We start from the raw sequence: 18,888 nt of genomic DNA, 5'->3' as shown, positions 1-18,888 counted from the left end.
GTAAAAACGTACACATATGTATGATTAGTTTATATAATATAAATACAAATATGCTAAAAAGAAAAACATACTTAATAAATATTTTAAATTATATGTTACGTTAGCCAGACGAAAAAACCAATATTGGACGGAAAGAATACTATATGTCAATAATATACATATATATATATATATATATATATATATCTGGACGCAAGTTGGTGAAAACTAAAACATGATTAGTGCCAGCTTAGCACATAAATTTTGGTATGGTTTCACGGTGGTAGACAGGGCAAAGAACCCAGTTACTCGATGCAATTACACGCATCTCTGCTTATGCTCCACTGCGGTTGTTAGCACAGCGTTAAGAGTTTATAACATAGATGTCATTGTATCAGATTGTTATTCGCTAGTGCTTCTGGTCTAAATTAAATTTACGATACAGAATTTCACATACATTAGTTTTGAAAAACTTAAATAAATATTCCAAAACAGGCTTGGGTATAATTTTAAAGATTAAAAACAAATTCTAAACACTAAAGCATATTCGTTGCATTTCTTTGTCATTGTGTTCCATCGATTCCGCATGGAAGCACAAATTAATCGATTTCAAATACGTTCTAGAAGCGATCCTTGGATGTTGCGCTGTACTCCAGTTCATTAAGATTTTGTATCTCCTGAAGTTCCTGGAACTTTTCGTGGTCACGAATGTGTGCGTAATTTGCCGAGAGACACATTAAATAATGCACAAGACTAAGGATCACCAAGAGTGTTGATAGCGTGGCTAAGATAAACATGACTTCAGCAGGTTCTACACCATCTTTGCAAAATGCCTTAATCTCGTATTTTTCGCAGACCTTCATGTCCTCGAGTTTAGTATTTGGCGGAAACATGAAATCTAAACAGTAAAAATTGAAGATTTAAGTGTAAATAAATAAAATTAATAGCAGCTATGAACTTACGAAATTGTGTTAAGTCAATGCAACTCAGGGACTGCTCCACACTGGAGCACATGTTCCAGAACATGGTATAAATAAATGTGACAATCACGAGGAAACATAATATTAGTGTCCAGACAAAGTTTAGCAAATACGTAATGCCCATAAGAACAGCACAAGAAATACGGCCGCCAACTCGTGATCGCCACGCCCTGTAAACCTTGTAACGCGTAGCGCCCGTGGCTAGAAAACCAACAAATAGAATCATGAATCCCAGAGCAGCCATCCCAGCGGCAATGATCACAAATATCATCTGCACAGCTTCAATCCTAGAAAAGAAAAGATTTAAATTGGAGTATGCAACAATTGATGGTAAAAAGACTTACCATATGAGGCGCAGGTGAAACACTTGATCCATCATGATGACCGTTAGAGAGGCTCCTCTGTACATGGTTCCGCAGAAGATGCCTACGCCCAGCAGACACATGAGTGTCGCTATCAGCGTCGCGTAGGGAATCCGTGCCATACATGACTGACAGCAGTCGGCTAAAGGAATGAACAAAGACTTTAGTAACTATGGGATAAACTCACAACACACAAAGAATAAAAACTGCGAAAATACATGTAATAGTTACATTACACTCTGCCTAGCCATAGGTGACATATTTACGGATACAAAACATAGATAAGACAAGCACAGTGTAAAGTGTGATAAAGCTCATAGACATGTCCGATTCTCGGAACCACTGTGCGTAGTAAATTCGTGAGTGCGATTGTTTCTTGTCGTACTACATATGTACATATATTGTCCTACCTTCACCATCACCACCGCGTTCTGTGTACCTGTCCAGAGAGCGCTCCGATTGGTAGACGCTGTTGCGTCTATTTTGGTAAGGATGATTGTTATAGGCACGAGTTAATACCCCACCGTCGTCTTCGAAGTTCGTTTCAAGTAGAATCTCTTCGCGTGGATCCCGCACACGATCGCGGTTATTGTAATTGCCCTTAGTGGACATATTGCACAGTGAAATTGATTCTTTTTGGGTTTTACAAATTAAAAATTAAAATCGTTTCGTGTTTTAATTAGTTGCAGCAGCCACAAATGATCGAAACTGAAAGCTCTCTGCGAGCGCACTGCGAGTTTTTCAATGAACCTAGCACAAAAATGAGTGAATCACACTCACATAAACGTCATGGCACACTCAGTGTCAGAGTTCCTACTCTCTCTCGCTCTCTTTTAACTGTCATATGCGAGTATGTAATAGTATGTATCTAGTGAGCCCTTCTCAAAGAGAGCCAATTGAGATAGCAGGCTACAATAGTCGGACGACGACTCCATTCTGTCCAGTTGTGTGGCGCAGTCTTTCAAGTTATCGTTCGTTCGTTGGTCGCACTGAGGTGCGGTTGGCTTTGCTCTTCGTGCTGCGATGAGATAAGTATATCAGACACACACACATAAACACTTTATCGGAGTAGCTCTCTTACGATATTTCGATGAGCGTAACAGCTTGTTGTTGCCTAACCGCTTACTCAACTGGCAACTGACAGCAACTGGTCAGTCGAGTTCGAATTCGAAAATGTTATAACAGAGCGCCAAGTCTCTGCTGGTTCAATTGAAGTTGCCAATTAAAGAGGTCATGCTTAAGCTACTTGCACATCTGTCAATTGCAATAAACAACAATAAGGTCTGATGTCTGAATCAGAGATAATTATGAATTTAAAATAAGCGTCAAATTGGTAAAGATAACCGCCAAATAAATTTCGGAAGAATGAAACAAAAAAATACTTAATTGTCGAAAACCGTCAACATTTTTTGACATGTGGAGCAAACATAGCATGCCGTTTTTAGTTGTTTACAAATGCGTGTTTAAAGTTATTTATGTCAGGGGCCCATGAACCACCCTCTTTACTATCAAACAACTTCAGTAGCACAACTAGGACACTGCTTTGGTATTTTAAGGTAAAGTAGTCTTCTTTGATAAAAGCTTAAGAGTAATTAAGTAATTGTAATCACTAAGAAATATAATTAATTCCTTTTAATGACAAAATGAATTGAATAAGGTATTTTTAAATTTAAATAACTTATAAATAAATATGTAAGTGGAATAAATAATCAAAACTCTAAAGCCACCCACCCACAAGATTGTCAGTTAATAAGCAATAGCGCCATCTATGAGCGAGAGCAATAAATGTTTGTATATACGTGTGTTAAATGTTAAAAATTTTGACTTGTAGTTTTTCAACGTTAGCACATGCACATGCTTTAAAATGTCAACAAAATTTCCATGTTTTTTTGTTTAATAAATGCATAATTCATTAGAGATTAAAACACTTACGCATTTTTGGGAGTTTTCTTAATTTCAAAATTCAAATAAGAAAATTGTTGTATTATAGCAACTTTAACTGTTACGACGGTGCACAATTACGTTACAGTTATAATGTTTACATGTATTTGAGCATAGTAAATACGTGTGTGAATGCAGACTTAATGTGACTGAAGTTTGTGTACACGAAGCCAACTGAATGAAACCAGTTTTGAAGCTGGGGGCCAGACTGCGCGACTTAGCAAAAAGAGGCAGGGCCAAGCACTAAATAAATTATGCGCTGACTATTTCTGCATTGTATTTACATTCAATTAAGTATTATGAACAGTTCTTCATGTTTGACACACTTTTATTAATTGCGCCCAAAACACATTACTATCAAAACAAAATAAACATAAACCAAACTGTGCAGCACTGACAAAAACACTGAATCGGTATGTACTAGTTGCTGCGTGACCGTAGCTTAAACTTGAAAATATACCGCTTTCAAAAGCAAAAAATATACCGTAAAATACTGTATAAAAAACGCCTATTTTGAAAATTACATTTTTTTTAAATTTGAGTATTTCAGTGAAAATAAATCAAGCGTAGATAAAATACTCGACTTATAGACTTATATATTTAATAAATATAGACAGAAATTACATTATTCGTTACTTTTACTCTACTTTCCTTTTAGTTACTTTTTTAATAAATATTAAAAAAAATTGATCGTAAATTTAGTAATTTATTTGTTTTTTTTTTTTAACTAGATATAAATTGATTTACACGGTTAGTATAAAATATATTTGTATAAGGCAAGAGACTATTATATAATACAAATGCATTGAACTTTTTTACTTAACGATTATTTTTTTGTATATGTGATTTAGTTCATATTAGCATGCGATTGTGCCAAGGAGTCGAAGTCGTCGGCTTCGCAGGCAATGCATTGCAGTCAAATTTTTTGCTACCGATTAAAGGAGCGCACTTCAGCTTCATCTGCACTTGAGGCAGTTGTGCGAGTCGATCCCTAACCGCTAACGGTAGGTCGTCATGATCAGGGAAGTGGGTTGAGACCCCGCTGGGTTGAGTGTATGTTACTCCTCCTCCCTGAGCCTCTGGTATTACAGAGATCACCGATCCATCATAGAATTGCACTTGAACAACACCATGAGACAACTGAAAATGAAGAACTAATTAGTAAATTAAAGTAAGTAATGGTTTCCATTAGAACCCACCTCAGTTGCAGAGCCAACTCCTGGAATATTCAATCGTCTAATAGGCACATTCTGTTGGGCAGCTAACACCTGTGATCCAATTACATCGCTTCCACTGCGCATTGACGAGAGTGTGCTTATCGAGAAGTTAATAGAGCCCTACAACATTTGGTTCAATTATTAAAACTGCAGATTAAAAAATAACTGAATGACTCACATGGTGTGATTTGGGTGTAGAATATGCAAAGTTTGTTGTATCCTTTAGTCCATCTGAACGTTCATTTGGTGGTAACTGAGCCGCTGACGGCCGTCGTCCGATAGTAACTGGAAAACACGTATTATTTCCTGTCTGAGCCAGCTCCAAAGCATTGCAGATACTAAGACAGTGGGCGAAGCACTCGTTACTGTGTTCAATGAGGCTTTTTGCTTCGTTACTCGCATGATCGGACAATAGCACGCCATGCGTATCATAGACCTTGATGCCTTCGCTCGGGGACTTTGTCAACTTGGCGCCTGCATAATAGTTCATCTCAAAATCTGCCAGATTCTCCATCAAATGGCATTTGGCCAAAGCACTGAAGTATGTTACTTTTGGCGTTTTGCTTTTTACTAAGCCCACAAAGCGAGCAGCATAAACGTATTTCTTCCAGTGCTTGTTGGGCAAATTGTCATAATCATAAGACCAATCCTCGCCACTTAAATATTGGGCTGATGGGTGCTCTCGTATAGGCAGCCCTCTGAAAATACAGAAAATCTTTTAAATATTTTATTATTTGTTGGAGTTTCGCTTTTTTACCGCCCAGGATCCGGTTGATATATGATAATGCGGCGTCCATCGTTGGAAATGCGACAAATATCGACAATGCGGTCTTCATTCATCTTGCTTTTCGACTTTATAAACTCGATTATGACTTCTCCATTTGCCATAATGCTCATAATAGCATTTTTAGTTTTGTAACGCGTTGGCTGCAATCTCAACGTGTTCAAAGGTGGTACAGAGATGCGTTCCTTGTTCTCTCGCCCAGCAGAGGGTATGGCAGGCGTGGAGTGTGCTACAAATGGCACATTCTGAGCTCCATTTCCAAGTCTCTGCCAGTCCATATCTGTGCTGTCAAAGGACGCCGGTTTGGAAATCTTTTCCTGATAGAATCCATATTCCTCCTGAATCTGCGGCAGCATATTCTGCGAGGATTGCTGCTCAACCGAACGTAGCCGGTGAGAGTTTTTTGAATCATCTAAAACATATCGAATTAACAAATAGTCTTTTATCTATTGATGTTCTCTACTTACTGCTCGCAAATGTAACGATGCCGCTATCGCCGCTGGCAAGGCTATAAGCATCCGACGCACCTGGCGTTGTATATGTCACTGCATGATTTCCAGCCGACTTAAGCATGAATGGATGTCTGAGCACTTGTTCCAGTGATATGCGCTCATGTGGATTCTTTCTTAACAGTTTGTCAATTAGGTCGCGTGCCTCATACGACAAATGCGTTGGCATTGTATAGTCGGAGTGGACCACTTTATTGAGAGTGGATTGTACCGCATCGGTGTCAAAAGGTGGCCGTCCCACGAGCAACGTGTACAACATGCAGCCGACACTCCAAAGATCCGCAGGCAAACCGTGTGACAAATGTGAAATGACTTCGGGTGAAATATAATTTGGAGTTCCACACATCGTCATATGCCTTTCATCCGGTCGTTTCAATTGCGTCGCTAAACCAAAGTCGGCAATTTTCACTTGCATATCCCTACTGAGCAGCAGATTCGACAACGAGATATCGCGATGCATAATGTTGTGGGAGTGTAAATATAGCAGACCAGCTACCACCTGTCGCAGAATTGACGATGCCTCATCCTCAGTAAAGGGGCGTTTCATTTGCTGGTTCATGTAACGATGCAGTTCCCCATTGTCCGCCAGTTCCAGCACCAAGTACACATAGTTGGCATCTTGAAAGAACGTGTAGAGTTGCAATACTGATGGATGCTTGAGTCGGGAATGGATTTCAACCTCTTGTCGCACGCGATTCGTCAATCCTGAACTCTGTATTAGCTTCTTATCAATCTGCCCGAAATAATGTCATTATAATACATTAAGTGTTAATTAGTATTTGGTATTTTTTTACCATTTTGATAGCTACATCTTGATGAGTGCGCAGGCATTTCGCCTTGTAAACACGAGCGAAGCCACCTTTGCCCAGTAGGTGCTGTACTTCGAATTCCTATGAATACAAATAATTGGATATTATTTAAACTTTTTATACAGATGCATTTGAGTGAAAGTAGTTACATCGATTGTTTCTCCATAGTTTCGATATGGCAGCATAGTTTACTTTGTTACACTTGTACTCTCACTTCTAATTTTTAATAAACAAACAAAAACAAGCCGAAAATCATTTAAAAGAAGAACGCCAACTAAAATAGTGTTGGAAACTAGTGAATGCGCACAAGAAAATGCCATATGCCTTTTACAACACTGAAATCGATAAATATATTCGATATTTTTGTGTCAGATACGCATAAAGAACATGTTTTCTATGATCGATTTAAAAATTTTAAATTTGAGTCGTTATGCAAAATAAAATAGAACAAATTCTACTCTAATTCACCTATTAATATTCCTAACTTTGGATACCAAGTCTCCTTTCAAAGCAATCTTTTTGACAATTGTATAGATTATCTTAAACAACTTCAATTTTAAACGTCGTTAGTAAAAAACCGCACGATATAATTATAATTAACATCCTTTATTAACACCCATTTGTCAACTTCTCTCGCACCATATAATGCAAATCAAACCATCATCTTATCTTAAACAAATTTCATGCTCAATATGATAATTCATTTTATGTATATTTGTGTGAATTGTGTAAACGGATTGACAGATCGACAGATCATTTTCTTATTTGATTATAGTTGTCGTTATGATTTGAAAACCAAATTTCTATTTGATTTGCGCTTTGGGAGATTAATGTCTTGTTATATGGAATTTTAGAATTAACGTTTTACAATTTTCGTTATTGAAATTGCACAATTTTGTGTTCAATTATTTTCAGTCTCACGCATATTTTTTTGTTTTATTAAATATAGTAATTTTTATACACATTTTTTTTGCTTAATGGGCTTCATTTATATATTAAAAAATATAAGCTTTTTAAAATATATGTATATATTTTTTGGGTGCTTTTAGTACACATTTACTTTGATAAATTCAATTGTAACTTTACATTTTAATTTAAATACCTAACAAAATAATCATTATAGATTTATTCGTACAACATGCATATGTTGCTATACTAATTAATACTATTACTACTAACTTAAATTAGTATATATGTATATGTATATATATTTTTATATACACATAAGTTTATATAACAATTTATTTAGTTTTAAAATGCTAACCTTTAACTGCTTCACATTTCCGCTTTTATTTTGAAACTAAGCACTGTTTTCTATTTTTGCCGATTTTTCGTTTTCGTTAAAATAAACAGAAACTAATTGCATCAATTGGTCAATTGTTTTTCTATTCAAAGAAATTGAACAAAGGAATTAAATTTGGTACACATTGGTTAAGTGTGTTATTTCTCATGCTCTTTTTTTATTGCCAATTTGCGTACGTAAGATTGTGGATTGTAAAATATTACTCTAAACATAAAAAATAATGAACAGATGATGCTTTAATATATTAATTGTTTTGAATATAGCAGCAAATGGTATATACATTTTACAATATTATACAGCGGTCAATTTGAAATGCCCGTATTGTAGCAATTCATCACTAATATATTTATATATATATGTATATATATATAAGTATGATCTAAGTTAATCGTGTTGTTTTTTTCTTTTAAGAGATGACTTAAACAATAAGAGTGCTTTGGTAGAGCATGTCAACCCGATTTGAGTCTGCACCTGCCAAACTGCCAACTGCGAACTATTTGTAATTTCGTTACAAACTTCGATATTAACTTTGCCACCAGGCATACTCCACCTCTCGCTGTTTATAGTCTTCCCCTTCATTGAAGCATGAAGCATATAGTAAATGCTAGGCATCCCCCACCATCGTAGCACCGTGTTGTTGGTACTTGGCAGAGCAAATTACACCTGGTGGCAGCGACTCTTGTTGTTCGCGCAGCTGGCGACGCCTCTTCTTGCTCCACAGTTCATGGCAGTCCTGCCAAGTGGGCAATTGTGGCGTTGGCATTCTGTTGATTGAAAAATATGTCAGTTCATTGTCAACTGCATTGTTAACTCTACAAAGCCAATATCGATTTTCTTCCTTTCTATTTTATATTAATTATCTAAAAATATGCAATTTGTACTCACTCATCCGGATTGATATTCTTGAGCCATGGAGACCGGAGTGCATCCTCCGCAGTAATGCGTTTGTCCGGATCCAAGTCTAGCATTTTGTCAAGCAGGTCAAGAGCCGACGCTGGCATAAATTCAAAATCTTCTCGCAAGCGTCGCCGATGCGTTTTCTTCTGCTTAAGTGTATGAAATAGGGGTAACTTTATTACATTAGGCCAAACAGCAGGAATTGGTGAACCACATATTTTCGATATAGTTTCCAGTTGCGCCATTTCCGCATTTGCTTGAAACAGCGGACGCTTTAGAAACAATTCACCCAATATGCAACCACAAGACCAAACGTCTATCGACGGCCCATAACGCTCCTCGCCGAGCAGCAACTCCGGTGGACGATACCAAAGCGTTATGACTTTGTTCGTATAAGGACGTTCTCGATCGTCCGCGTTGTACAAACGAGCCAAGCCGAAATCAGCCAGTTTTACTTTGCCCCTAAAAGCAAAAAATCGAAATTATACATTAAAGAATTATGAAAAAGGTATCGCGAGCATACTGGTTGTTCATCAGGATATTGGAACATTTAATATCGCGATGAAGAAAATTCTTTTTGTGGCAGTAATTAAGACCGTCCAATAGCTGTTTCATAATGCTCGCATTGTTCTCCTCGTTAAAGTCTACCATTCCAGACTCGAGCAGACCCATGAGATCGTGATCCATGTACTCAAAAACCAAGTAAAACGATCCCTTATCCTTGCGAAACTCAACAGCATCTTGTTTGTCCGTTACGATCTCATGCAAATTCACAATGTTACGATGATTTAGTTGTCTAAGTATTTTGATTTCGCGCACAGCCGTTATGGGGAAACCTTCCTTTTCATGCTCCAGACGCACTTTTTTCAGTGCCACCATATCGTTTGTATGATGATCTCGCGCCTTGTACACCTAAAATAAAAGTAAAAATAAGACATAAGTACATAAGTAATCGCAGATAAAGAGTGCAATAGCACAATAAATCCACTACAGTACCTGTCCATATGTACCCTCTCCAATCTGGGCGATCACCTCAAACACATCTACACATCGTTCACCCCAATCGCGAACATTGTTACGAGAGTCGCGACGATTAAGTATAACGGGACGGCGACGTCCACCTGCTTGCGTTGCATTTGTGTTCGCATTGGGATTCGTGCTGTTGCCACTGGGCGTATCGAAGTCTTCAGGACTGTCTATGACATCATCATCGCCACTCAATTCCTCGCTGCCCGGTATAACCGGTGGCATTGGCAAATTCAAAAGGCTCTTGTTGGCATTGGCATTCGCTGTAAGATTCTTTTCATCGGACGACAACTTTTTCATCGACTTTGGCGTCGCTTGCTTGCCCAAATCCGTTGGCGACGGCGTGTGTGCTGCATTCACCAAGTCGGCTGCACTCATTCCGGGTGGCATGGGCAACGCTGTTAGACTCTTCGGTTTCTGACTTGCGTTCGTTTTCAGGGCCATTGTCATTGTCGATGTTGTTGTTGTCGTTGGAGAGGCATCCGTGACATCTGCATTTGCAATATGGGGATTAAGCTTTAGTAGTGTCTCATTCTCTCGGTTGGGCATTGGAATGTTGTTCAAGTCCAAATCAGTTTTACCGCCACCTCCACCACCGCTAGCGATGCCATTTGGTGTCGCATTCGCTGAGGATTGTGTCGCCAAATATGATGATGAGCGATTGTCACCCACATTGGGCGTGTTGCCATCGACTGATGAGCTGTTCTCATTGATGGTCAGTGCACCATTGCTGTTGCTATTCTCCTCCTGTCGTTCAATAATCTCTTTAAGCGCCTTTTGCCGCTTATGGCGATCCTTGACCAATTCAGCAAACAAGCTTGTTTCGCTGATCTTCTTTATGTATTCATCGCGTTTATGCTTAAGATCTCTCGATGTTGGCGATCTTGAGCGTGGGCTTGAGCTTCGACTGCTTCCCGAGCTTGGAGAACGTTTGCGGCTGCTGTTTCGATGATGCTGCTGATGGGACCTTGGTGAGCGTCGATGGTGGTGAGAGCTCGACCCCGATACACCAGCAGGTGATGGTGGCGATGATTCATAGTACCGTGAGCTGGGGCGTGGTGAACGCGATGCGTAGCGTTCGACGGAAATGCCAATGCCGCTGCCAGAGGCGCGTTTGGAAGACGATCGCGCTGACATTGGAGGTGAAGGAGAATGAGGAGCTCCATATTTGCTGTGTTTATGACTACTGCTATTACTATGGCGATACATATTTGAATTACTGCTCCCCGATGTGGCTCCTCCTCCACTTGGCGATAGACGACCACGCGATAATCGATGTACACTAGGACTCCTGTCAAACATACAAAATGTTATTACATTTCACCAACATTTGGAATTTATGCAGCTTACTTAGATATCCGACGCGAATAGCGATCTCTGCTGTAGCGATCATATTTAACAGCATGGTGCCTGCTATGTTCGTAAGCTCCCACAGATGCATCACGTCCATCGCTGAACTTTCGTCGTTTGTGCGGTGGCGTGCTCGGCTGATGGTGATAGCGGTCCATTTCTAAAATAGACAATTATTTATTATTAATTATTATCAATACGTTGATCACAATAAACCACCACTTACCCGGTGACAAGCGCTTGAGTTTACCGCCTTGCCCAGCAACTGATCCACTTGCCGAGTAGCGACCTGAATACGTATTACCTGACGACCGGTGATGAGCATTAATGTCTTCCTTTAAAGGACTTTGAACATAGCGAGAGCTGCGCGAGTCACGTGCACTTCCTGCGCCCTGATGAGAATGACTTAGTGACTGTGGCGGAGTGCGTGGCGACGAGGCATAGCGCTGCATAGCTCCTCCGCCCCCGCCGCCACCAGCGCGTATTGGAGGCGAACGATGACGACTATTTGCATTGGTTTTGTTCGTTACAGTCACTTGAAGGCTGCTCCCAATGGGTGTACTTGCCGTCGCAGCAGCCGCCACAGCAGCATCGCCATAATAAGCATTATTGCTGTTGGGGCGTCGGGCAGGCGGAGTGCCAGCTGATATGGGACTACTTTGACTGTCTTTGTGTGGCGTATAATTGGGCAGGGCAGCGCTAACTGTGCGCTCGGCACTCTTGGCTCGACTATTTGGTGCCGTTGGTGGCGTATAGCGACTACGTCTATCTGCCATTAATGTGTTCAGGTTGCTGTCGGACAGCGAATCGATGCTCGAGTATGATTTGGCACGCTTTTTCTTGCGCTTCTTCGATTTCTTTTTCGACTTGTGTTTGTGCTTATCCTTCTTCAGCTTTTTACGTTTCTGCCGTTTCATTTCAGCTTCAAGCTCATCAGTATCTATCGAATCGCTAGACATGTACAGTTCCCCATCCCACTGTTCCTCTTTTGAAATTTTGCTGGGCGAGCTTAAAGAGATGTCGGAGCGATGATGATTGAGTTTCTCAGAGACTGATGCAATGCTTAATCGATTGCTGCCGCTTGCAACAACAGAAATGCGCGATCTCGACTCAGCAGCTGTCGTAATTGAAGCAATGTCTTCATTGCCTTCGATACGTCTCTTCCTACAAATAAGATCATATACAGCATTTGAAATAGTTTCAATTTAATATTGTTTTGCAGAATTTTACTACCTGTAGTCATTGGTTTTTGTGATACGTAAGACGGAATCCGAAGTTGGTTTTTTAGTTTGATTTGCTGATTTCGTTGCCGAACCGCCGCGGCCTGCTAATGCCGCATCGGAGTCGATTTCACCAGCCTCGGGATCGGAGAAATCCTCAGAACTCACATCCGAGTATTCCACAAGCGCATTCGACGACGACGCCGACGCCGCCGCCGACGAAGAATGCATCTTTCGTAGTGCTCAAGTTCTTTCCTCAAGTTTCGAGGATCTCTTTGCCCTGCGTCAATAAAATGGATTTATTCAATTTGTGATCTTGTTGTCCTCTTCCCCCTGCAGAGTTCTAAAAACAAAACTCGCGCAAACCACCAACGTCGTAGAAGCTGACATTGAGATTTGATGATGTGCCTTAACTACTCTACGTGATCTTTGCCTTGCGGAGTTAAAGTTAATATATATAAATACGTTTGTGCTTTAATCGCTGCACAACAATCAACGCGGTCGGTCGTAGGTTTGTCGTAATTTTCACTTTTGCTTATATTATTTACATCGCTTTATTGTTACAGGCAAAAACAACAAAATCACAGTGTCACCTTAACAAATATTCATTATTTAAAAAAACGGGAGGGGCAAGTGGAAAGGCTACAATCGGAGACACTGCACAAATTGGTTTATATTGTCGTTGTTAAAGTTTTTGTCGCTTAATTTGAACAAAAAAAGAAATTTGTCACTTTGTCATTTTTAAGGTTATATTTTATGTGTGACCAGACTTCACAACATTCAAAATGTCTGCTTCTAACTCTAATCCACATTTAAATGTATTTAAAATAAAATGTTAAGACAAACATTGTTAAATTTAAAATTAAATTTGTATAGAATAATTATTTGCTTAATATTATTTATGTATGTAATTCATTTGTTTAGAGCATAGATCTGGGTGCGAAAACATTTAAAGAAAAGCACAGCGAAAGTCACACCTTTAGGAAAATAGTTTTTTTTATAAAAATGATATATTTTACCGGTCACATTGGTAACACGAATAATTTGTCGTCATATTGGATTCTGATGCAACTACACAAACTTTTTTTATTGAAACTTATTAATTATCACTTAATTTCACAGCACTTTATTAATTTAAACAATTTCACAATGATAGGAAGGCACATTCATATTTTTTTTGTTGCGGCAACGAGGTACATACAAACATACACGTCTTAAGTATGTCTGCCTATACATGTCTGTACAAACACACATATGACATACATATGAAGTATTTGCATGCACTAGTATGTATGCATGTGGGTCACTTTTTTTTTGTTCTAGACTTACCAATATTGTGATGCTTATTATGCAAATTTCACTTCTCATTCAGAGGTCTATGCTTTTTATGTTTGCAATTTGTTGTAATACGCGCACTCACTTGTTGTGTTGCGCTTACATTATTAAATAACACGTTTGCTGTCTTTTTTATAGCCGTACGAGAACACGCATTAGGTGCTTCGGCTTATGCATATTGATTTTCTCCACGGCATTAATTTTCAATACAATAATAATCATATCAGTGATTTCGCCAGAGATATTCTCAATTTTGCATAATGAAAATAAGCAAAAAAAAGCATAGAATTGTCATAATTCTGCATGCGACAATGTTCGTCCGATAATTGCCACTCAGTGTGGCCGCAAACTCATTTTGAAAATATATTAATTTACGAAGTGCAATTATTAAAACCGGGCATTTATTTAAAAAATATTTACGTTTTTTTAATGACGTTTTGTTGCTATAAAAAAAACGTGAATATAATTTTGTTGATATTCATTTAAATGATTTAATAAAAATATATATATATTTTAAATATCTTTGTAATGTGTTTTACGCACAGTTTAGTATTTATGCAGTAAAAAAGTCGCATTGATGTTCAATAGGGCTGGAAAATTTATTTGGAATAGAATATATTTTTGTAGTAATAGAAAGAAATACTGTATTTATTGTTTACAAAGAATATACATATAATGACCAAAATAACTTATGTATATGTATGTATATGATAAATCACAGACCTAATTTTTATTTTACAATATTTCTAACTCTATCAAAGCACCATTTGAAATGCTGACAAATACCTAACATACTCCTTCATAATAAATGCGCAAATTACTAATAGTATTGAAAGACATCGATGATGTTTGCCAATATTACCGACAACATTGTAGGCCATCACTAATGAGCAAAGATGATGGCCGGTAACTAGCATATAGTGCAAGTTTCGTCCAAAATCAGTTGTATTACTACCCCAAACTAATATGGGCAGTAGGAAGAACTTCGAAAAATTTGAAATGGCCACTACTTTTAGGATGGTTAAGGTTAACGATGCTAGACTGACTTGGCTCAACTGGCCAACACCAAGAATGACAGTTATAAAAAGCAGCAGAACAGTTATCATAAGGTATTCTGCAAAAGGAATTTCACTGATTTAATGACTGCACGAAATGCGAAAAGACTAATTCGCTTACCTCCTAAATTTTGTAGCGCCGACATATAAAATCCTTTTTCGTATAAAGCAGTATTTACACCATCCTCTCGATTTTGCCGACATAGAGCAAAGGATTCCAAGAGTAGAACAACAAGTGAGATCTTCCAATAGAGCTGGAAAAAATTGATTACGAATTAAAGGAACAGCATGGAAATGCACAATTAATACTTTAAATTTCCCATTATATATCATGTGACGGAATGCTGAGGAAACCAGAAGTAATGCATCTATTAGGATTATGAATTCCTCCACCTCAATGTATTTGTCCGTTATTTGATTGCATTTGTTCTGTTAAAAATAATAAGCAGGTGAAAATGCATCTACAATTTTAAAGACAGTCTTACACAGTGAGTAGGTTTAACGGTATTGCTGTATTTTTTGTAGAGCTCTCGGACAGGGTTTCCACAACTGACACATACGTACTGTTTTCCATTTAGGTCAGTCATTTTTAATTAAATAAGAATATAGATTTATTTATTTCAATGTCAACAACAATATGTAATCCTACAAACAGCTGATTGAGGGACTGAGCAATATCGAATAAAACATCGAAAGCAGGAAACATCGATTCGTTTACCAATGTAAAGTCAATCCTTAATGTTCACCCAAATGTAAATGTTTTCAATTATTGAATTCCCACAATTTCATGGAATCTTTGAAGTTTTTTTACGTTTTTAATGTCGAACAATCGTTCGAAATATGTCAAACTGTAAATTCAACTATCGTATAAAAATCAATTGAATTTGTTAGCTTGTTCGATAAGCCATTAAAATAAGAATCATCTCTAGTTAAAAGCTGTGATAGCATAAAAAAGAAAACGGATTGTGTAGTTTTTTTTAGAAAAAAACGTGTAATAAATAAAAATTAAAAACTTGCGCCCTCTGCCACAAGTCTTATATTTATTGTGTTACCAAACTGGTAATATTATGAAAGTTACGAATTTGGTATATTTTTGGACTTTAAATATAACATTTTGAAATTTCGTTTGCGGTCACCTTGTGCATGAGCATCAATTTATAAATTGACATCACAACTACAATAAAAGTTTGAACAAAACGTAAGAAAATAAAGTGCTTAATTTAAAAAATAACATTTACAAAATTAGTTGCAACGCTTCGCTCGCGAGGCTGCCAAATGTGCAGACGTGTTTGATCTTCATTGAGTGTAATAAAAAGGTTCATGTGCATTTCATTCTCACAATAGATACGTTTATATATGTGTACATATATATGTATGTATGTACAAACATGCATTTATATGCATACAAATATATATTGAATATACATTGTGTGTACATTCAAAAAGCTGCAATTGTCAGTGTTCATAAATGTAATTCTTTAACGTGCATGTTCTTAAATATTTATATATGTTTTAGTGCGTCTGATACACACATTACATATGACCATGCAATGAGTATTGAGTTTTGTATTGCGCAAAACAAGTCCAGTTATTGCGACATCTTAATTTTTTCTCATTATACACACACATACACACATTGGCACACGCACGTTATGTACATATTAATGTATATCGATAAGTTACGTTTATCGAGGATATACTCACATTTGCGTATGATTCGCAGGTCAGAGCGTCTAGTTTGGTCGGAGAGATCATCTGTAGAAACTTTTTGCTCGTGCAAAATGAGTTCCGTTGGCGTTGGTAATATCGTTGAAGCCCCCATTTTAAATGTGCCTGGTCGAAGTCAAACCATTTGCCGTTATTACTTGCGCGGTATTTGTCGATTCGGTGACCTTTGTCGCTTCTCCCATGATTTAACTCGAGGCCATCCTGAAGGTGAGCCGGGTGCTATAAACAATACAGCAGCAACTAAAGCATCCGACGATGCCAATGAAACCGATGTGGAGGAGATTCCCAGCACCAGCCGAAACAATTGGGTTAACGCATCTATCTTTGTGCCTGGTCAAAAGTGTTTTGTGACCCAAAGTCAAAGTCTCTGTGGAAATGACCACGACGAAAATGAAGAATCCGTTGCTGCGACGGCAACTGTCAGTACAGCTTTACAAAATGGTATCTCATGGGCGCGAATTGTCGGTGGACCTGACGTTGGTGTTGTGAAGCACGCAGAGTGTCGCTCATTAGACGATGTTTGCCCCTACGAAAGTCCCTGTCCCTATGCTCAGTATTGTCCCTATCGCATACATATGGAGCTTTGCGAGATGTGCGACCAATACTGCCTGCATCCCACGGACCAAGCGCAGCGTAAGAAGCACAATCGCGAGTGTTTGCAGCAACATGAACAGGCCATGGAATTGTCTTTTGCGATTGCCCAGTCCAAGGATAAGACATGTGGTATCTGCTTCGATACTATCATGGAGAAAGCCGGCAGAGAGAAACGCTTTGGCATATTGCCCAACTGCAATCACATATTTTGCTTGGAATGCATTCGAACATGGCGTCAAGCCAAACAGTTTGAGCATAAAATAACGCGGTAAGTGTACAAAAAAACTTTGCTTTGACAATTCTCAATGTCTATTGCATACTTTCGAGAGCGCTAAATTCTTGTAAATAGAAACGATTTTGATTGCTTGCATTTCGAAATTTTAGAGCTTGCCCCGAGTGTCGGGTGTGTTCCGACTTTGTTTGCCCCAGCGCCTTTTGGGTTGAAACAAAAGAGGAAAAGGATAAACTGCTGAATGACTATCGCGCCGCTCTCGGTGCCAAGGACTGCAAGTACTTTAAAAAAGGCGAAGGCAAGTGTCCATTTGGCAACAAGTGTTTCTACAAGCATGCACTGCCCAATGGCGATCTTGTGGATGTTGGATTGCCAAAACGAGCAAGGAAATTGCATAGCCAGAATGATTTAATAGATTTACTCGATGTAAGTAGTGCCCACCTTCTTCTAATAACATTATGAATTACATTGTATTTCAATACTTTATTTGGTTTTAATACTATTCAATATTTCGCATCTCTCAGATCTATCTTTGGGACTACGTAGATCGACGTGATTATCATTGGCTGGATTTAATGTCAAGTGATATAAGCGATATTTCCGAATCCGATGAGGATGATCAAGATCAATAATATTATCGGATCAACTATAAGTAATAAAAAATACATGCATAACTAAAAGTTAGATAAAACAGCAAAAACTGCAACAAAAAAAAAAAGAAAATACATAATATAAACCTTACAATGCTGATATATATATATAATACTGCATGATAAAATCAAATGTGTAATTAAAAGTAAGAGATCATTTAAGTACCAAAATTTTTGTTTACGTACGGAAATAAATACATATATATTTTTGCCCAACACAACGCAACGAAATTAACAGCAAATTTTCCGCAAATACAAAGAAAAAACAACTATGTAAAGAAAACCAAAAACAAGTGGTTAAAATAAATTTAAGAAATTAATATTGTAAAACACTTATTATTTAAAGAAACAAAACGAAGCAAAGCAAAACTATTTTAAAAATAAACAAAAACAGGATAAATTAAACAGTTAATTATTCAAAATAGGTGATATAAAAATGTGTATACACAACTATGCCTTTCAGACTGAATTGTAAACATAAAAAATAAGCAAGTTTTTTATGATGTTTTCCACTTACTGTCCTTTAAAGTTTACTTAAAAATAAGATAATACACGCACACAGGAATATTCAGATGCTCATGCACATACATATGTATACATATAAACTTATATTTAAAAGAAAAAGTGAAATTGTTTTTTGTCAACCGATTCAATTGTTTGTATTGTTACGAATCTACTTATTACCTTTATTAGATATTATTTACACAACACATACGTATATACCTTATTATTCGAATTGTTCAGTATACATTCTTTGGACGGAACAGACACATTGATTTTAATTTAACTGCTTGTAATGCCCATTTGCGAATGATACACATAATACACTATATATACATATGCTTAGATATTTTATGTTATTACGTTATTATTACCTGTTATACAAAAAATTAAATATATAAAGCAAACAATTTAAA

At 37.6% G+C, this 18,888-nt stretch overlaps 5 protein-coding genes across 8 annotated transcripts; 1 reads left to right on the top strand and 4 right to left on the bottom strand.

Annotated features, from left to right (window-relative positions):
• Positions 1 to 92: 92 nt before the first annotated feature.
• On the bottom strand, positions 93 to 3,661 carry LOC117571022 (neuronal membrane glycoprotein M6-a). 2 transcript variants are annotated; one of them, XM_034252982.2, is made up of 4 exons: positions 3,254 to 3,661; positions 1,304 to 1,463; positions 942 to 1,246; positions 93 to 877 (listed from the first exon to the last, which is right to left on the bottom strand). In XM_034252982.2, exons 1-4 carry the CDS (start codon positions 3,255 to 3,257, stop codon positions 600 to 602), a joined length of 747 nt encoding a protein of 248 aa, XP_034108873.1. In that variant the 5' UTR covers positions 3,258 to 3,661; the 3' UTR covers positions 93 to 599. The 2 variants fall into 2 exon arrangements, with proteins under 2 accessions (XP_034108873.1, XP_034108872.1); XM_034252981.2 differs by lacking the exon at positions 3,254 to 3,661 and adding an exon at positions 1,732 to 2,086 and having other exon boundaries at positions 95 to 877.
• A 335-nt stretch (positions 3,662 to 3,996) lies between these two features.
• LOC117571019 (serine/threonine-protein kinase PLK4) lies at positions 3,997 to 6,921 on the bottom strand. The gene is made up of 7 exons (XM_034252978.2): positions 6,731 to 6,921; positions 6,567 to 6,662; positions 5,731 to 6,505; positions 5,237 to 5,675; positions 4,658 to 5,177; positions 4,462 to 4,599; positions 3,997 to 4,402 (listed from the first exon to the last, which is right to left on the bottom strand). The coding sequence occupies exons 1-7, from the start codon at positions 6,764 to 6,766 to the stop codon at positions 4,115 to 4,117; spliced, it is 2,292 nt and encodes a 763-aa protein (XP_034108869.1). The 5' UTR covers positions 6,767 to 6,921; the 3' UTR covers positions 3,997 to 4,114.
• A 1,071-nt stretch (positions 6,922 to 7,992) lies between these two features.
• LOC117571018 (cyclin-dependent kinase 12) lies at positions 7,993 to 14,037 on the bottom strand. 2 transcript variants are annotated; one of them, XM_034252976.2, is made up of 8 exons: positions 13,707 to 14,037; positions 12,391 to 12,657; positions 11,384 to 12,321; positions 11,158 to 11,317; positions 9,778 to 11,098; positions 9,305 to 9,693; positions 8,770 to 9,243; positions 7,993 to 8,648 (listed from the first exon to the last, which is right to left on the bottom strand). In XM_034252976.2, the coding sequence occupies exons 2-8, from the start codon at positions 12,606 to 12,608 to the stop codon at positions 8,489 to 8,491; spliced, it is 3,660 nt and encodes a 1,219-aa protein (XP_034108867.1). In that variant the 5' UTR covers positions 12,609 to 12,657; positions 13,707 to 14,037; the 3' UTR covers positions 7,993 to 8,488. The 2 variants fall into 2 exon arrangements, with proteins under 2 accessions (XP_034108867.1, XP_051859964.1); XM_052004004.1 differs by lacking the exon at positions 13,707 to 14,037 and adding an exon at positions 12,971 to 13,187.
• Positions 14,038 to 14,339: 302 nt separating this feature from the next.
• Positions 14,340 to 15,522, bottom strand: LOC117569734 (protein ARV1). Its single transcript, XM_034251012.2, has 4 exons — positions 15,253 to 15,522; positions 15,077 to 15,196; positions 14,889 to 15,021; positions 14,340 to 14,826 (listed from the first exon to the last, which is right to left on the bottom strand). Exons 1-4 carry the CDS (start codon positions 15,352 to 15,354, stop codon positions 14,468 to 14,470), a joined length of 714 nt encoding a protein of 237 aa, XP_034106903.1. The 5' UTR covers positions 15,355 to 15,522; the 3' UTR covers positions 14,340 to 14,467.
• Positions 15,523 to 15,790: 268 nt separating this feature from the next.
• LOC117569733 (probable E3 ubiquitin-protein ligase makorin-1) lies at positions 15,791 to 18,301 on the top strand. Of its 2 annotated transcripts, none has more exons than XM_034251011.2 (4): positions 15,791 to 15,965; positions 16,491 to 17,357; positions 17,474 to 17,747; positions 17,846 to 18,301. In XM_034251011.2, the coding sequence occupies exons 2-4, from the start codon at positions 16,549 to 16,551 to the stop codon at positions 17,951 to 17,953; spliced, it is 1,191 nt and encodes a 396-aa protein (XP_034106902.1). In that variant the 5' UTR covers positions 15,791 to 15,965; positions 16,491 to 16,548; the 3' UTR covers positions 17,954 to 18,301. The 2 variants fall into 2 exon arrangements, with proteins under 2 accessions (XP_034106902.1, XP_034106901.1); XM_034251010.2 differs by having other exon boundaries at positions 15,791 to 16,083.
• Positions 18,302 to 18,888: the final 587 nt, after the last annotated feature.

The sequence above is a fragment of the Drosophila albomicans genome, chromosome 3 (assembly GCF_009650485.2).
Source record: "Drosophila albomicans strain 15112-1751.03 chromosome 3, ASM965048v2, whole genome shotgun sequence".
NCBI classification, from domain to species: Eukaryota; Metazoa; Arthropoda; class Insecta; order Diptera; family Drosophilidae; genus Drosophila; species Drosophila albomicans.
The sequence above is the reverse complement of the archived record's forward strand: the minus strand, read 5'-3'. Positions and strand labels throughout refer to the sequence as shown.

Excerpts from the sequence above, each read along its gene's own strand:
- LOC117571022 (XM_034252981.2), bottom strand. The coding sequence starts at position 1,933 with ATGTCCACTAAGGGCAATTACAATAACCGCGATCGTGTGCGGGATCCA. Across the intron at positions 1,247-1,303 it reads TTTCACCTGCGCCTCATATG|GATTGAAGCTGTGCAGATGA; the intron begins GTAAGTCTTTTT and ends TTTCTTTTCTAG. Across the intron at positions 878-941 it reads CATTGACTTAACACAATTTC|ATTTCATGTTTCCGCCAAAT; the intron begins GTAAGTTCATAG and ends TTTACTGTTTAG.
- LOC117571019 (XM_034252978.2), bottom strand. The coding sequence starts at position 6,766 with ATGCTGCCATATCGAAACTATGGAGAAACAATCGAT. Across the intron at positions 4,600-4,657 it reads CTACACCCAAATCACACCAT|GGCTCTATTAACTTCTCGAT; the intron begins GTGAGTCATTCA and ends CAAATGTTGTAG. Across the intron at positions 4,403-4,461 it reads GAGTTGGCTCTGCAACTGAG|TTGTCTCATGGTGTTGTTCA; the intron begins GTGGGTTCTAAT and ends CTTCATTTTCAG.
- LOC117571018 (XM_034252976.2), bottom strand. The coding sequence starts at position 12,608 with ATGCATTCTTCGTCGGCGGCGGCGTCGGCGTCGTCGTCGAATGCGCTT. Across the intron at positions 11,318-11,383 it reads ACTCAAGCGCTTGTCACCGG|AAATGGACCGCTATCACCAT; the intron begins GTAAGTGGTGGT and ends TGTCTATTTTAG. Across the intron at positions 11,099-11,157 it reads TATTCGCGTCGGATATCTAA|GAGTCCTAGTGTACATCGAT; the intron begins GTAAGCTGCATA and ends TATGTTTGACAG.
- LOC117569734 (XM_034251012.2), bottom strand. The coding sequence starts at position 15,354 with ATGACTGACCTAAATGGAAAACAGTACGTATGTGTCAGTTGTGGAAAC. Across the intron at positions 15,197-15,252 it reads CCGTTAAACCTACTCACTGT|AACAAATGCAATCAAATAAC; the intron begins GTAAGACTGTCT and ends TATTTTTAACAG. Across the intron at positions 14,827-14,888 it reads GGCGCTACAAAATTTAGGAG|AATACCTTATGATAACTGTT; the intron begins GTAAGCGAATTA and ends TTCCTTTTGCAG.
- LOC117569733 (XM_034251011.2), top strand. The coding sequence starts at position 16,549 with ATGAGTTCCGTTGGCGTTGGTAATATCGTTGAAGCCCCCATTTTAAAT. Across the intron at positions 17,358-17,473 it reads TTTGAGCATAAAATAACGCG|AGCTTGCCCCGAGTGTCGGG; the intron begins GTAAGTGTACAA and ends TCGAAATTTTAG. Across the intron at positions 17,748-17,845 it reads ATTTAATAGATTTACTCGAT|ATCTATCTTTGGGACTACGT; the intron begins GTAAGTAGTGCC and ends CGCATCTCTCAG.